At 44.3% G+C, this 18,396-nt stretch overlaps 1 protein-coding gene across 7 annotated transcripts in view; it reads right to left on the bottom strand.

Moving 5' to 3' along the window:
* The window catches only part of PHLDB1 (pleckstrin homology like domain family B member 1), a 142,835-nt gene that overhangs the window by 54,173 nt on the left and 70,266 nt on the right, over nt 1-18,396 (bottom strand). For 4 of the 7 annotated variants that reach the window (XM_030222016.1, XM_030222015.1, XM_030222017.1 and 1 more), the window contains exons 7-9: nt 11,709-12,020; nt 7,054-7,194; nt 3,300-3,437 (exon numbers count right to left, since the gene is read on the bottom strand). In XM_030222016.1, the coding sequence (XP_030077876.1) occupies nt 3,300-3,437; nt 7,054-7,194; nt 11,709-12,020 (591 nt within the window). Of the gene's footprint in view, nt 1-3,299; nt 3,438-7,053; nt 7,198-11,708; nt 12,021-18,396 lie in introns of all 7 variants that reach the window. The other 3 variants (XM_030222012.1, XM_030222013.1, XM_030222014.1) reach the window with 1 other exon arrangement.

Below are 18,396 nucleotides of genomic sequence, written 5' to 3'. Positions count from 1 at the left end.
AAAGGAGTAGGGAATCAGGTGGAAAGGGTGGAATGAAAGAGAGAAGCGAGGATCAACATTAGTGGGTACTCATTTACTTGCCTGCCATGTTCGGACTCTGCCCAGAGGTGATGCAATAGTCCCATGCAGGCCATGCTGTGTGAGCAAAAACACTGCCTATCCTGCATAAAGGCATCACTGCAGCTTTTTTCTAGAGTCTGTTCATCCACATAGGCACATTATATAAAGCCCCGTGAAAAGGACCAGTCAGGAAGAGAAGTCAGTATCCTTCAGCCTTATCTGCTTCTCTAAAAAAAAGGGGACACCCAACCCCTACACACACACACACACATACACATGCTCTATCTGGATGTAGCAGGCAGGCCCAAAGCGGGTGGGGGTGGAAAGATAGAGAGGGAAAGGAAATGGCAAAGTGAGGGACAGATAGAGAGAGACAAGATAGGAAAGGGGGGTAAAGGGCACTGACTGTTTCTGGTAAAAGCCCTTTATGTTAGCTATCCCCCTCTTAAAAGAGGAGCTCTGAGGTGCATGCAGATGACTGCAAACAAGTAATACACAATTAAAAAGATAGTAGTAGTATAAAACTAGCTTATAAATGACTCTGGGGCTTATTTTCCAAGGGGCTCATCCCCTGATCTTACTAGACAAAATTTCACCAATAAAGTTCAAACATGTTTTAAGCTGCAGCCTAGCAAGTTAGGTTACATCTAAAAATCAGTCTAAATCTAGCCAGACAAGGACTAGTCAGATAGATTTAGAACTCTGACAGATGCATTGAAGTTTGGTCAGCTAACTAGCGGAACACCTTTTTGGTTGTATGGGGCCAAACAAAGTAGCCCCACTGTCAAACTGTCTAGTTGCTAATACTGTGTTGGGCAAAATATTGCTCAGGCCATGGCTCCTGTTGCCTACCACAATCTGCTTCCTATGGCACCCTGGGACTGCCCACATTTAGAGTGGCTAAATCTAATGAAACCAGAGGACTGGATTTAGCTGCTCTAATGGAGTAAAATGTTCATCTCAAGGGATCTAGTCTAAAAACCCCTAAATTAGTTGGTTTGATCCTTTAAAATATGGGACCTTTGCTTTATAACAGGGATTAATTAATTTTTAGCCACTCTCTTTGGGGACAGCAGTAGATCAGTCTTAAAATAATAGGCTGGGAAGCAAGAGACCTCGGCTCACACACTGCTTCTCCCTCTGACTCTTCTTGAGAGCTTGGATAAGTCACGTTAATCTCTTCTGTTGACTCGAGTCCCACTTAGGGGTAAATTCTATATATGGTCCAGAAATTGAGGCACCAGGATGATGTGTGCTGAGCACAAATTCTATAACGGCAATTCTACACAGAACTGCCATTATAGAATACTAGCGTAAGTTCACAGCTTCACACCTAACTTTAGGCGTGAGGACTTATGCCATGTCAAAGGCTGGAGCAAACCTCGGGCTTAGCTGTTGGCAATTAGGAGTACAACCCCTAGTGTTCTATAACAGTGTTTCCCCAAGTCCAGTCCTGGAGTACTCTCTTGCCGGTCAGGTATTCAGGATATTCACAATGAATATGCATGAACTTGATTTGCATACACTGCCTCCACTATATGCAAATCTCTTTCATGCATATTCATTGTGGGTATCCTGAAAACCTGACTGGCAAGGGGCTACTCCAGGACTGGACTTGGGAAGCACTGTTCTATAACATGTACACAACCACTCCCCTGGCCTGCCCATGCCCCTCCCATGGCCACACTTCCTAGAAATTGAGTGCACCACAAAATGAGGATTCAGGCTGCCAAGTAAGGGGTGGTGGAACTTTGAGCATTTTCAAAGGATCAAAGATGGGGATGGAATCTCAGTTCTGGGGCTGTACATGTGATATTTTTAAAGAATCCGGGATCAGGAGTGGAGGATGTGCACAGAGGAATGTACTTTTAAGGGATGGCAGAGATGCCAAGTTACCCAGTTGCAAGCTGGAGATTTTGGGGCACTCCTGGTTTTGAACTTAAATCCCAAAGCAGTGTAGGATTTGTAGTGTCTGATCCTGTCCATTGACATCAGTGCTGCAAGTCCCATAATGCACCAGGATGGGCATGCATAGAAATCCAGGACTGGTGAAAAAATTTCCAGCCTAGAACTGGGTTACTTGGCATCTCTGAGATGGGGGTACAAGGGGGAATTTTTTTTTAAGCCATGCTGGCCTCTGTAATTTGCTCCCCAAGAGCATCAGCTCCTGCATTATCTTTCCTCTGAGAACATCAGTCTACTAACACCACCTCTGAGCTTGCAAATTTTAACAGCAGTTGGGTTTTCATTATACATAATGAGCTGTTCTGCATGCTTGTGTTGCAATAAAAAGAAATCCTGCATTAAGCTAAGCTAGTGTCAAATAATAGAATCTATTGACAGTTAACATGCATTAATTGACAAAAACTGCACATTATTGCCTTAGAATAAGTTAGCAAACAGACTTCTAAGATCATAAGGCTTCTTGGCCATGGGAATCCTACTGCAGCTGTATATCACTTGCCTTGAGTCTGAATTTGGAAAACTGAGTAATAATACCCCAAATCCACTGGTGTATACAATATGCATACTATTTAGGTTCCAAATACACTCTAAGGAAGATTGGGGGGTGGGGGGAGGAGAGAAAAATCACTACATTTTGCCACTAAATTAGGAAGACATATCCCACTGGCATCAGTTTGTTTCAATGTATAAGAATCAGTTCCGAAAACACAAAGTCCAATGTGTAACATTTCTTTTTTCCCATTATGGTCTGCGCGCCAGTTCAAACTTTCAAAATATAACCATACCTTCCTCATTTCTCACAGGTACCACTGGACTATCTGGGACATTTAACTGAAGCTTGCCTGGATTTCAGATGATGAATGTCCCTGACAGCTGCTTTTACAGGTGAGAAGATAAGGGGAAAAGGACAGCAGGAAACAGGAGCAGCAGCATAGCCACAGGTGGTCTTGGGTAGGCCATGGCCCCTCCACTTTTATTTATTTTGAATTCTACTTATTTGGAGTCAGGCACAACAAGTCAATGGCAGCAGCGCAGGTGAATGAGAGAACTAGAGGGGTTCAAAATCTGCAATGCCACATTAACTTCAGGCCCCCAACAAAAAATGAGCAGGAGAAGTTGGGGCAGTGACAGATGAGGAGGAAGCAGAATTGGCAGCAGTGCCGAGAAGGAAGATGTGGGAGCTGTAGCAACTCACTCATTACCCCAGATCAGACATGCCTTTGTGTGTCCCTGTCCTGCATCGGTAAGGTGCCACCTAGTGACCAAAACGGTACCTTGTCCCTTTCCTTTTGTGTTCTGAACTCCAGGCTGCTGAGTTGTTCCTGTAACTGCTCCACAATCTTCTGCTCCTGTTGCAGTTGTGTGATCTCAGCCTCCCGCTCACCCTGCAGAAGAGCACGTTCCATCTCCATCTGCAAAACATACACTCATAGGGTTACCACCAGGGCCAGGAGATATTCTCCACCCAGCAAGTCCCATATTCTGCCCCCCCCCCCCCCCATGTATCAGATCCAGGAAACACTTTTGACATCACTGCATGATATTGTTTTGTCAAAATAACACGGTATGCCTGCTACTAGTAGAAGTAGATTTTTTTGGGTAATTTTTATGATTACAATGTTTATCTTTACTCTTGGTCCTGCAAGCTGTCTCAACATGTGGTCCGGGTTGGCCACTATGAGAGACATGATGAGCTTAATAGACCTTTCCTCTGATCAGCAGAGCACATTCCTATGATTTGATGAAAGGGGAGAAAAAGCAAGCCAAAAGGTCATAGGTTTACGGAACAGTGTGAAGCTTCTGTCTTTCAGTGGAGAGAACATTCTCTCTCATTTTCTGAACTTTGGTGGCACAGATCTCTGAATTCCCAAGTATCTACTGATATCAGCCCATCTTATTCTGTTTGGTTTAGGTGTGAAAACTAATACACATAAATTCATTATAACAGATTTATTTGTACTTGAGAAATAAAGCTTGGGAGGGGGAGGGGGAAGGAGCTGTCGATTGCCCTTTTAACCCCCCTCCCCCACACACAAGGATGGTCCTGCTGTCTACTTATCTCTTATTTTTGGGGGTCCTGTCCACAGCACTACAACTTCCTGTCAGTTTGGGGATGGAATCACACACGTCACCCTTGTCTGTGTGTAGATTATTTTGAAGGGTGCCATATGTACCCTATTTTTGCTCCCATATGTGTCAATGGAAACAATTTCTAAGTTATTTATTTTTTTATCTGGACAAACTCTTTGGGTGATTTCCAATGTTTCATAAACTGGCTTAAATTTCTAAAAATGTCAGGCTTTGGTTTTCTATGAGGTACATGGTCAAATGTTTTTAGACATTTTAATCAAATTGAAGTGATGGTTTTCAGACATCAATTCATTGAAAAAGTAGTTACAATAGTAACCATCCTAAATCCTTTTGGTCAATTTTTGTGCCTTTGAAGAATGTGTTCTGGAATTCAAGAATATTGAAACCACCTGTATTTTATACATGTATAAACTGCAGCTGTGAGAATGACTCAGTGCACTACACAACCCAATTAAAAAACTTGAAAATGACTTCTGGTGACGACATGCTCAGGAGCAGCTGTTGAATACCGGCTCTCCCGCAACCTCTTCTCAAACCCCCTCGCTAACGTACTATTCGACGGGTGAACAGCTGTGGAGTATGGGGGGAGACCTTCCAACTCTTCTCTTGCACAGATTGCGTCCAAAAAACCTCTGCAAAAAGAGACTGCCTCAAGCCTGGAGAAGACAAGATGGCGCCTCCCTCCAGCCTGGTCACGTCTGCTGCGGGGGCGGCTTGGATCGAGGAGGTGGTGGTGGATGTTACCACAGCAATGGAGCCACTTCTTGATAGTCACTTCTCCTCTATTGATCATAAGCTGGAAAGGATGCAGGAGCATTGGAAAACCCTCAGAGACTTCCTTCAGTACCAACAGAGAACCAACGATCTGGAGGACTGGGTAAAGGCCTTGGAGGACCAGCAAACAAATTTGCTGAAAACAGTGGCCACTTATAAAGAGAAACTGGATGATCTAGAAAACAAGTTGCAGTGAAATAACCTAAGGTTGGTGGGTCTCCCTGAGACCACTGAAGATAAGGAACTAACTGGCTTCTTGGAGGCCTGGTTTTCAACAGATTTGCACTTACCTGACCACTTGGGACCTATTCACGTAGAGTGTGCCCATAGGCTTGGGCAGAGACAGACAGCAGCTACCTGACTCTGAGTGGTTATTTGTCATTTGTTGAAGTATGCACACAAATGGCCATCCTGACTGCTATCAGAAGGGGGACTCCACTTACCTATAATAATAAAAAAAAGTGCTGTGTTTTTAGGTCGACTCAACAAATGTTACATCCCAACATCGGACTTTTGACTTAGTCTGTATGAAATTGATTGAGCACCAGATGCATTTAACCTTACTTTATTCAGCTCACTGAAGGGTGGTACTTTAGGGCAAGGTCCATGTCTTTCATTATGTAATGCAAGGGTGACCAATCAGCCAGTTACTTTTGTTTGGTCCTCCCAAAGAGCAGTTTGGATACATTTGAAGCCTAGTGTGGATTTCCTGCTATGTCCTGGACTCAGGCAAACCTGAGGTTTCTGTTGGACCCTCCTCTGGCCACTGCCTGTTCTCAGCATACAGCGGTTGCTATCACTGTGAAATTGCACCTAGTTGGGTGCTAATGGTTGAAGTTCTGATGTTGATGTGGACCACACTGGTTGCTTTTGACATGACTCTGCAACTTTGATTTTCTTCAACTCTGGGGACAGTGGCATCTTTTGTGGACCACATTTCTACGATTTCTCTGGCCTTCGATAATGCTTTTGGGCCTAGAGTCCACACAAATAAACATCACATACACACACATATATATATATATATATATATATATATATATATATATATATATATATGTATATATTCCCTCCTCCCTTTTTTTTGTTCTAATGACTCTGTTAGAAAGTCAGCCTAGACCTGTTGTGCTGACTGTTGTTTCTATGATGTACGTAATACGACCTGTTTACATGTTTTCCCCCTTTTATTTTATTAATGACTCTGTCGGAAAGCCTGCTTAGACCTGTTGGGCTGACTGCTGCCCTGTGATGCAGCTGAGGGGGGATATGATTGAGAGCTACAAAATCTTGAGTGGTGTAGAATGAGTAGAAGTGAATCAATTTTTTACTCTTTCAAAAACTACAAAGACTAGGGGACACTCAATGAAGTTACATGGAAACACTTTTAAAACAAATAAGAGGAAATTTTTTCACTAACGAATATTTGCCGGAGAATGTAATTAACAGCAGTTAGCATATTGGGTTTTTAAAAAAATTTGGACAAGTTCCTGGAGGAAATGTCTATAGTCTGCTATTGAAACAGACATGGGGAAGCCACTGCTTGCACTGGGATTGGTAGCATGGAATGATGCTATTTGGGTTTCTACCAGGTACTTGTGACTTGGATTGGCCACTGTTGGAAACAGGATACTGGGCTAGATGGACCATTGGTCTGACATAGTATGGCTATTCTTATGTTCTTGAGGCATAAGATTTCAAGGACGAGAGTCCACTTTGTCAGATATCACCAGCTTCTGTTTTTGCTGCTATAGCTAGCCCTCTGGGTAGGTATTACCCTGTTTCTCCTATGGGATACTGCCTGACAGCCATCCTGCCCCACTTCTCCTTTGGCACATAATCATGGGTGTTATCACCCAGTTTCTTCTATGGTGTATCATTCCAGGACTAGTGCCCAGACTTTCCCATATAACAGTACCTCTTAGGTGTACATCAGACATGCAGTAGGTATGATCTTATTTTTTCCACGGCACACAGCTGTGAAGATATTGCCCCATTTCTTCTATGCCATTCTACGCTGGGATTACTGCCCTAAATCTCTCTTGATACACTGATCCATGGGTTATTATTATCTGCCCCAGAGGCATTGCCTCAGCTCGAAAACATCATCCCACTCCACTAGAATGAAGTCTGGCAGTTCTGTACCCTGCTACTCTTGCCTCTTACCTCTCGGTGAGACTCCTGTAGTTGCTGCTCCAGTTCTTTGATTCGTCCCTTCAATTCATCTACTCTCCCAAGGATGTGAGCTCGTGCCTCCTCCAGTACTGCCATCTCCCGTTTCCAGTCCCTGCTTGGAGAATCTTCATGCTGCTTGGGAGAAAATACCACTAAAGTTCATTAGTGAGAGCCCAAGGGAAAACATTTTGGGAAAGGGATGGAAAGTTTCTGGGCATGTCTGTGTTGGCAGGGGTACTAGTGGTGGTGAATAGAGAAGATGCAGATACTTGCAGAAGAGGAGCATCAATGATGCCAAGGGATGAGGAGTACAACCAATGCCAGCACGGAGACCAGTACCAAGGGGGAGATGAGGCAAAAATTTACATCATGGTATCAGTCAACCTCATGCCCCCATTACGCCACCCTCCTTACTACATTGTAAGAGGCATCCTCCACACACCTATATTCATAGTCTCCTTCTCGCTTGGTATGAGTCTCCCTGTCTTTATTCCCCCATTCTCCTTACTTCACACAATGTGTCACACTTTCCCCTCACTTCATCATGTCTTCCTCCTTTTCTCTATCCTCTATTGTCTTTACTTCATACTTAGGACTTCTGATTTTTGGTTATAATCAAAATCCCCTGAAAATATGCCTACCTCTAGAGCTCTGATGAAGTCATCCATCTACAACTTCACATAAATCAAGATGGAAGACAGGGAAGATGACTCCATCGGATCACACCAGCTGTACCTAGGCTGACCACAGCAGCAGTGCCACTGTAGAAAAATGATAGCAGTGGAAGTATTTTGGCCCATGAAAGCCTCTTTCCCTATCCCACCAGTTGACAATCTCAATTTTCCACATTAAAATCAGCAGCTGAGGTACTGCCTTCTTCTTCTGCACTCTTACTCTCCAATGTCGGGCTGCAGGGGAAGAAACAGAAAGAGGAGATGCCAAGGCTCCTGGTTTTATAAATTAGAAAACTGAGATCAACAGCTGGTGGGTAGAGGGAATAGACGCCAGTCATTAACTTGAGTTTTACCATTTACCCTTCTAAGGAAGTAAAAAAAGACTTGAAAAGGTCCAGAGGAAGGTAACAAAAATGGTATGGGGCTTGTGTCAAAAGATGTACGAGAAGAGACTGGAAGACCTGAATACGTATACCCTAGAGGAAAGAAGGGATAGGGGATGATACGAGACAGATGTTTAAATACTTGAAAAGTATAAATATAGAAACAAATGTTTTCCAGAGAAGGGGAAACGGTAAAACTAGAGGACATGAATTGAAAATGTAGAGTGGTAGACTTAGGAGTAATGTCAAGAAAGTATTTTTCACGGAGATGCCTGGAATGCCCTCCAGAGAGAAGTGGTGGAGATAAAAGCGGTGACAGAATTCAAAAAAGCATGGAATGAGCAAAGAGGATCTTTAACTAGAAAATGGATGGTATAAAAAACAAAACTTAAATGACTGCATGTGTCCATGTGTCAACTGATGCTTAGATGGCAACTCTGGCTGTGAAGAACTAAGGCAAGTGCTGGGCAGACTTGTACAGTCTGTGTCCTGTCTACGGAAAGACAGTTTGGGATGGGCTGGAGTGGGCTTCGACAGCAACTCCCAGTGGTTGGAATGTAAGGGCGGGCGGATTTCTATGGTCTATGTCCTAGAAATACCAAAGGAAGATTAGGATCAAGTATTTTATATCACATTCATTGTTGATTTAATCATGAAATGATGAGTCTGACTGTTGGGCAGACTAGATGGACCATCCAGGTCTTTATCTGCTATCATCTACTAGGTTACCATTGAACCAACACCCCCCCCCCCCCCCCCATCATCCTTATGTCAGTGTACATCACCCCACTCTTACCCTTCCATCATACCTCAGTGTGCATCACTCATCCATCCTGTACCCTTTCTTTCTTATTTTGTGGTGTATTATCCCCTGTCCTTATCCCTATCCTCCTCAATTCATGCTGTGTATCTCCAAGCCCATCACTACCTTACAAGTCCAGCTATCTTGCACTTAGATGTATTTGTGCAGTTAGATCATGCATAGATACATCAGCTTTCAATCTTAATTTACACTTTAGTGTTGAGCCACCTTGATTACTATAGTTCCCTTAAACTGCCCACCCTAAAACGTTCCAACTGGCTCAGTATGCAGCTGACAAACTCCTATTCCATGTCTGAAAATCTGATCATGTAATGCTAATCCTTACTCAAACTCTGGTTCCCAATTTACCTGTAAAACATAGCTTAAATATTGACATGGTCCATGAGTTACAGAGTTCTCCATTTGGGAATTCCAGAATCTCTCTCAAATAGGATTATCCCATATATTCCTGCTAGATTGTCACTATCCACTGCTCCACTCGATTATATACATCATATAACATTCTGCTTCTTGGCCGCTTTCCTTTAAAATAAAATCCCTCTCTACCTGCAATCCAAATTCTCACTTGCTACAATTAAAGTGAAATTGAAAATTTATTTTTATAATCTGGATATGAACTGACTGGACAGTCTCTAGGGAAGGGGTATGAGACTGATATAGCTTTACAGGTGAGGACTTGATTTCTTTTCTGCCTTTTTAATCTTTTTCTATTTATCTTGACTTATGGCCTACTTTATTCTATTTGTTAACCTCCTTACTGCTCCCAAATAATGAAATAAATTAAACCCTCCCTCCCACCCCAAAGTGGGTGAACATAAGAATAGCCATACTGGGTCAGACCAATGGTCCATCTAGCCCAGTATCCTGCTTCCAACAGTGACCATTCCAGGTCATAAGTACCTGGCAGAAACCCAAATAGTAGCAACATTCCATGCTACCAATCCCAGAGCAAGCAGTGGTTTTGGACTTTCCCTCCAGGAATTTGTCCAAACCTTTTTAAAACCCAGATACACTACCCACTGTTACACATCCTTTAGAACGAGCTCCAGAGCTTAAGTAACGTGGTAACATAACATAGTAGATGTCGGCACATAAAGACTTGTACTGTCCTTCCAGTCTGCCCAACAAGATAAACTCATTGCATATGGTATGTATACCTGTTCTTGATTTATCCTTGCCATTCTTAGGGCATAGACCATAGAAGTCTGTCCAACACTGGCCTTGTTCTAAAATTTCTGAATTTTTTGTCAAAGCCCCCAAAAAGCTCCACTCCAGTCCATCCAAATCTAATTCTGCCTCCGTCAGGGTACAGACCATACAAGTCAGCCCATCACTGGCTTTCCTACCTAATCTCCCCTACCCTTCTTTTGATCCAATCTTTTTAAACAGGATTCCTTTGTGTTTGTCCCACGCATTTTTGAATTATTGTTACCGTTTTCATCTCCACCACCTCTCACGGCACGGCATTCCAGGCATCTACCACCCTCTCAGTGAATACTTCCTGACATTATTCCTAACTCTGCCCCCTTTCAACTATTTCCTCCTATTTATTTTAAAAGTATTTCCATGTAACTTCATTGAGTGTCCCCTAGACTTTATTCTTAAAAAAAAAAAAAAAAAAAAAAATTCACTTAGTTGTTCTATACCACTCAGGATTTTGTAGACCTCAATCATATCACCCCTCAGCTGTCTCTTTTCCAAGCTGAAGAGCCCTAACCTCTTCAGCCTTTCCTCATATGAGAGGAGTCCATCCTCTTTATCATTCTGGTTGCTTTTCTTTGAATCTTTTCTAATCCCGCTATATCTTTCAGATATAGTGACCAGAATGGAATGCAATACTCAAAGTAAGGTTGCATGATGGAGCGACACAGAGGTATTATAATATTCATAGTCTTATTTTCCATCCCTTTCCTAATAATTCCTAGTATCCTGTTTGCTTTTTTTGGCCACCGCTGCACACTGGGAAGATTTAAGCATATTATCTATAATGACACCTAGATCTTTTTCTTGGGTGATGTTAAGGTTGACCCTAGCATCAGGCAACTATGATTTTGGATTATTCTTCCCAATGTGCTTCACTGCATTTGCCCACATTCAATTTAATCTGCCATTTGGATGCCTGGTCTTCCAATTCCCTAAGGTCTTCCTGCAATTTTTCACAGTCTGCATGTGTTTTAACAACTTTGAATAGCTTTGTGCCATCTGCAAATTTAATCACCTCACTTGCTGCTCCGATTTCCACATAATTTATAAACATGTTAAATAGCACCGGTCCCAGTACAGATCCCTGTGGCACTCCACTATTCACCCTCCTCCATTGAGAAAAATGGCCATTTAACCCTACCCTCTGTTTTCTGTTCAATAACCAATTCCTAATCCACAACAGAACATTGCCTCCTATCCCATGAATTTTCTCAGGAGTCTTTCTGAAAATCTAGATACACTACATCAACCAGCTCCGTTTTATCTACATGTTTATTCACACCTTTGAAGAACGTAGCAAATTGGTGAGCCAAGGGAAGACTTGGCTGAATCCATGCTGATTCTGTCCCATTAAACCATGTTTGTCTATGTGTTCTGTAATTTTATCCTTTTAATAGTTTCCACTATTTTGCCCGGCACTGAGGTGGTTGGTGTGCTGTGTGGTCCTTCCCTTCTGTGCATGTGCCCCTGGCCCGTCACCACCCTGCCCACCCTCCCACCGCATGGAGTGTGCATCCAGCCTATCACATGGTGTATGTCTCCATCCCTTCACCACCCTCCTACCTCATGGTGTGTACTTTCTGTGCTGCTGCATTCTTCCCTCAGGTTTTCCTCATCTGATCTCTCCAGGGTCTCTTGCTGCTTGTGTCCTGCACTAGCCATGGTAACACCTGCTGTGGGGTTCTGTATCCCTCTTCTCATAACAGCAAGGCTGCCGGCATCCTTTGAGGGTCTCCTACTGGTCAGACCAGGGGCACCGTCACCTGTCACAGCACAAGTCCTGTGTGAATCTTCCATGCACACTGTATCACTGCTGCCATCGTTTTTTGTGTACTCCGCACACAAGTTCAGGATCGTTTCCAGGCGCTGCCGCTCCTGCCAACACAGAACAAGAGATAAAAGCCACCAGCAGCTAGATCTCCTTCTCTCACTGTATACACACAGGGATCCTCCATCTCAGCACACACTGCAAGTGCCACAAGCTACAAACATTACCTACACAGACCACCACCACATAGACACTATGGCATACACAGCAGCGCCTCTCACGGGCCAGATGAGGGACATGCAGACCAAGACACATCTAGCTGCTGAATGAAGCCCAGAATCAACACTGCATAAGCTTCTCTGCCAGATAACTATAGTCAAGTGCTTTAAAGCTCTAACAGCTCCTCAGTGTCCTCTTACGATAGACTGTCCTCCTGCCCCAAAGCCATAGCTAGTTCATATGGGAATGTGTGTAAGCATTTTCCCTTCCTCTGCTGTGTCAGTTCTCCAGACCACAGTTCAGTAAAGAATTATACTGGCACATCTCTTCAGGGAGAGAACACAGCTCACAGTGCAGGGCTCCCATGCCTGGATGTCTCCTGTAACAGATGGAACTGAGAAGGAGGGGTACTTGGGGTGCCACCTGTTCCAATTCAGCAGCAACCCAACAATACACCCAGACACATGACCTTTCACCCTTTCCACATCCATTAGGGCGCTTTGTAATTCCTATGTAAGGTGCAGCGGGACTGGAAGCATGGAAAAAAAAAAAATGAGTGGTATCTTTTCAGAGATCTCTTCAGCATATGGGGGGGGGGGGGGGAATCACAAGGCCCACAGGGGGTCGGCTGGGTCTGAGAGCATAGACAGTGGAGGAAGCTCTTTTGAGCAGGGACTGTCTTTATGTGTATGGTGTACAGCGCTGCGTATGCCTGGTAGCGCTATATAAGTGTTAAGTAGTAGTAGTAGGAAGCACAGGATGCCAGTACAGCCTTTACTAGGCCCAGAGCAAGTGTTGCCATCAAACACAGCAGGGACAGACCACACAGCACCCCAACCACTCTACACCCCACAGAAAGAACACTCAGGAGCCACCCACCCCACTCCACCTGAACATCCTGTAATAGCATGGAGAGAGGGACAGTTCTTGTCTGCAGTGTTCCCATTCTGTCTCCCATGCAGTTAATGGACAAACAGAACCTCAGGCCAGAGTTACTTCTGGTGCCAACCCTTCCTGTATGGGCTCACGTGCTACAACCCTCTCTGACTCCCCCTGGCTTGATGCCCAGGGTGGTCACTCTTACTGCCCATCCCTTGCAACGGGGCTGCCTCTCCTCTTTTCTTTCTCTGTGCTCCACGGCCCTCCTTCCTCCCTCTCGCTGATTCATTCCTTTTCTCTGCATTAGACAGGTTACTTATAGGAGACCCCCTCAGAGTAAATCTAAGGTCAGTTTGGAGATCAGGCCATCCTACTGGTTAACCCAGTAGCCTCCACATATAGCAAATATGTTTACGTTTATTAAAATTTAACATACCACTTAGCTTAGAAGATCTCAGCGATTTACAAATTAAAAAAACTAAAAAAAATTCAAAAGGAAAAATAACTACAACATTAGATTATTAATTTATTTATTTGTTGCATTTGTATCCCACATTTTCCCACCTTTTTGCAGGCTCAATGTGGCTTACATATTGCCGTTATCGGCGTTAGCCGATTTTGGTCTGAACAAATACATGGTTTGAATGAATACAAAGTGAATAGTGGTAGAATGAGGTACATGTGAGGCATGTACAATTGGGGGAACTTAGAGAGGGACAGGGGAGGAATAGTCAGGTAATGTCCATTACGGTCCTTGGTTGCATTGTGTAACGTAACACAATTTATTTTTATAGTGCACAATACCTCGCAGTTCAATGTGGATTACAAAACAAGAAGCTGGACAGTGTCTAACACATATCTGCAGACCAAGCACACAAAAAAGAACACTTAACTGCATTGCAAGAGGCCAACCTATCCCTCTTGGAGCTGCGTACCAAAAGCTATCCTAAAAAAATGAGTGTTCAATAAAATTTGACATTTTTTTATGTCCAAATCTGTACAGGCAATGCACTCCACAAAGAAAGTGCCAGAAGAATGCGCACAATCCATTCCCGCCCTGCAACCCTGACTCCCAGTCTGGATGTTACAGGCTTGAGGGCTGAAGCAGCACTGGTTACAGAGGTATTGAGTCCTAGCACCTCAACAAGAGCAGTACTAGGGTGAGAGATAGACAGACAGACAATCCAAATATATTAGAAATGCACATTATCCAAAAGAGACAGACAAAATAACATTGGTCACAAAAAATGAATAGGAAAAATTCTTTATAATCCTCTTGGGGAGGAGGAGGAAGGAAGCAGGAGAAGCAGCAGCAAAATGTAATGTATCCTGCCACCAGGTTAGAAAATCTCACCGAGGTCATTTTTCCCTCCATTTTATGCACTAAAAGGGCAATTCTATAACTGGATGTTTCCAATTAGGTGCCCGGAGGACACGCGTTAGGAACCTATTCTATAAGAGGTACCTACTTCTATTATAGAATATTAGCGTAACCAGCAATCAACGTGCCTAAAATTTAGGCACTCACGCTCATGCCAGCCATAGAGCTGGTGTTCCCTTTAAGCTATGCGGGAGTCCTCCACCTAAGTTTCTGCCAGTGGTGGGGTGCTGTTTCAGGACCACATTTTCAATAGCAATGGACAGGCAAGTTCCATGGTGTCCTGCAGAACTTGCCTGGGAAGGTCTCTTCTCTGAGGCTAGAAGTACACCTGTTTCAACCCTACTGAGGGAGCTGATTTAAGTTGGCCAATTCATGATAGGCTAAAGGTTTGGATCTCTTTGAAAAATGACCCTCTCTGTGTATTACTTTGGCAACACAAGTGCAAATTGCTATGCCAATAAAGTCTTCCGAATCGGCTTCAAGCTGAGGGAGAAAGGCGGCAGGAAAGAAGCACCAAGAACAGGAACAGAGACAGAACACACAGAGAAGAGAAAGGAGGGTGAATAAAGAAGGCTGGGAAGAGGTAAACAAACAAAAGATCTTGTGATGGAGAAGACAAGCAGAAAATAGACGATACAGGAGAACAAGAAGGAATCAGAACAGGTAGGTAAACAAAAGATGTGTTTGTGCTTGTACATGGAGCAGGAGAGAAGTTTGAATAGATGGAGATGGGGGTGCAGTGGCATCTCTAGACAGAAATACTTGGGGTGGCAACAGGGGAGGAAGCCAAAGCGACATTTCTGCACATCATACACCCCTCTCCCAACCCCATTTTTAAAAATTAGCAATATAAGACATCATGAACTTCTATACATAAAGAAACCCCTTCCCTTCCAGCCAGTTTCCGCTACCAGATAAAACCACCACTATAACTGATAGCATCATTCAACAAATTCTGTGTAAAGTGAAGTCTGGATTCTGTATAGGATTGGACAGAACCTCAATAGAAACCCTGAACCTCCAGTTCTGCGTCACAAACTCCATATTCCCCAACAACTGAGCTACCCCTCTTACAGCACGCGGTACAAAAAATATTCAACTTGTGATTATCGCCTCAGGAACGGAACATACTCCTTCCACTGCCAAACCCTTTGTTTAAAGCAGATGAGTTTTTGTTTGTGTGGTGACTCTACAGGATGTGGAGACCACTAGTCTTGAGCATTTTTATTTTGGATGCCAAGGGCCTACTTTCAAAGAGGGCCGGACACTTTGAAAAAACTATCATTCAAAATCTATATAGCAAACTTAGCAACCCATAACAGGTCTAACCCACCAGACAGTGCTGTAAATATTACACTGGGCCCTAGAGCACCAATAAACCTACTACTGGGCAACTAAAACAAGCTGTACTGTTACAGATTCTTACCCAGAAACTACATGCTAGCAGAATCCTTCACCTTAATCACACATGCAGAACATGGGCAGACACAGAAAATATGGGACCACAAAAACTGAAATGGAGACCCCCCCCCCTTTCCCTCTAGCCAAGAAAGGCAGATTCTATGGGCCCCTTTGACCAAGCTGTGGCAAAAGAGGGCCTGCGCTGGCATTGGTGCGTGTGTTTGACGCACGCCGAGGCCCCCTTTTACCACAGTCTTTCTTTTCGGTAGGAAATAGCCATACAGCAAAGGGTCATTTGGGGAAGCCCTTACCACCACCCACTGAGGTGGTGGTAAGGGCTCCTGCACTAACCCGGCGGTAACCGGGCAACGCACTGATTACCAGCAGGTACACACCGGTGCTACAAAATATATATTTTTTGTAACGCCGGATATGATGGCGTGCTGGGGGTAGGAAATACCTCTAGGCTACTGCGGTAGTCTGGCGGTACTTCCTGTTTAGCGAGAGGTAAGCCCGTGTTGGGCTCTTTAAAAGGGGCCCTATAAGCAGTGTAATGCTGGTACAAGAGAACCAGAAATGCATTTTCTCCTGTACTCCGCAATATACAGATAAAGCCCAAGCCTTAAAAAAATATTTTTAATTTTCTACCTTTGTAGTCTAGCATTTTATTTCTAATTGGGCTAGTCCCAGTTTCTCTTCCACTTTCCTTGTGTCAGTCTTCTTCTAAATTATTTCCCAGGTTTGCCTTTCCCATTTCTTCTCTTGTCTTCTTCTTTTCCTTCGCTACATCTGTCTGCCACTGATCTGGGGTTTTTTTCCCCCCATTTTTCTCTTCTCTGCCTTTATATCCGCCTATTTATTTTTACTCTAATTCTCCCTTTATTTCACCCTCTTTTTGGTCTCCTTCTTTTTACTTCTCATTCTCATCTAGCTACCAGTTTTTCCCATCTTCCTCTCATCCCCTCTCCAGCGCTCCCCTTACTCCCTCTGTCTCTCTTCCTAGACCTCCATTTCAGAGTAACATAGTGGATGATGGCAGATAAAGACCTGAACTGTCCATCCAGTCTGCTCAATATCCTCTGTATTCTCCCTCTTAAGCTCTCACCTACCCTCCACTGCATCTCATCCCCTTACCAGTCCCAGCTCCACCCCTGACTCTCCTTTCTTCCTTTGCCAATCTCTTACTCTCTAACCCACTCACATTGCCTCTCTTTCACCACCTTTTTAATCCCATTTCCACCCCATCAGAGACCAATTCCCTTTCTCCAGTACCCCTCCTCAGGATCCCCATCCTTTTTCAATGCTTCTCATCCTCTCTCCAGTCTACTAGGTCATTCACATTATGTCTCAGCCTTTCCCCACACTTCTTCACCTCTCACTTACCCCCCCCCCCCCTCATTTCTCACCCTCACTCATTCTCCCTACCCATAAACCTTCCTCCTCTCTTACCTACTAATTTCCAGATCCTCAATATCCCCTCAAAAGTCTCTCTCCATCTCCCCCATCCATAGTCCCCCCCCAAACACACCCAACTTAATCCCCATTTCCCAGTCATCTTCTGCTCTGTTCTTCTAACCCCCTCCTCTAGTTAAATCCATCTTCTGCTATTTTTCCCCCCACCCAAGTCCCATCGTTTGCTCTTTTCAGGATCTCCAGTGCATTTGACATTTCTTCTCTCTCCATGTCCACCATCATTCCTTCTGTGTCCCTATTTGTCCTGTCTGGCATCTGACCACTATGTCCCCATCCCCCATGTCCCTGCTCCTCCTCATGTCTAGCTCCCCCCACCCCCATCCAAGGGCAGGCATTTCTCTCAGTTTTCTTTCTCTCTCCATCTTTGGGTCCAGCGTTTTGCCCACTCTTCCCTTTGCTCACCTGCCTCCCACCATCACAAACATCTCTCTCTCTCTTTCTTTCTTTCTCTTTCCCCTTCTCTCCATGACTCCAGCCTCTCTCCCATCTCTTCCCCACTGCCTTATCCAAGCTCTCTTTTCTCTCCAGGTCAACTCCCCCCTAGCATCTCGCCCCCTGCCCACTCCACTTTTCTGATGTATCTTTTTCTCCTCTCTTCCACCCCCTTTGAGGTCCAGCATCTTCCATCCACATCCCCCCCCTCACGAGGTCCTGTAACTCCTTTTATTCCCTTCCTCCTTCCCCCTGACAGCATACAACTTTATCATTCATCACTGGCAGTGTCAGCATTCAAGGCAGGCTGATCCCTGAAGCTTCCTTTCTGCAGCGCCTGCCTACACGGGGACAGGAATTTGTGTCGGAGGAGGCGGGATGCTGCAGAAAGAAATCTTCAGTGACTGGTTTGCCTTAATTGCCAACAGTGCCGGCGATGAATGAGATGTTTGGAAGAGGGGGGGGAAGAGGAAGGGGGGGGAAGAGAGCAGAAAAAGATGCTGCATCAGAAAAGTGGAGTGGGGCAGGGGGAGTGAGAGAGATAATAGAGGGGAGTTTCCCTGGAGAGAAAAGAGAGGAGAGTTTAAAAGAAGTCAGACAGGAAGTAAGGCATCCTGCCTGCTACTTTCCTCGTGATCTACGCACCTGTCAAACCAGGGTGGCACTTGCCACCCTGTAGCACTGCAAATGGTGAGGTG

Source organism: Microcaecilia unicolor, chromosome 12 (genome assembly GCF_901765095.1).
Source record: "Microcaecilia unicolor chromosome 12, aMicUni1.1, whole genome shotgun sequence".
In the NCBI taxonomy this organism is placed as follows: Eukaryota; Metazoa; Chordata; class Amphibia; order Gymnophiona; family Siphonopidae; genus Microcaecilia; species Microcaecilia unicolor.
This window is presented reverse-complemented; position numbering and strand designations above follow the sequence as displayed.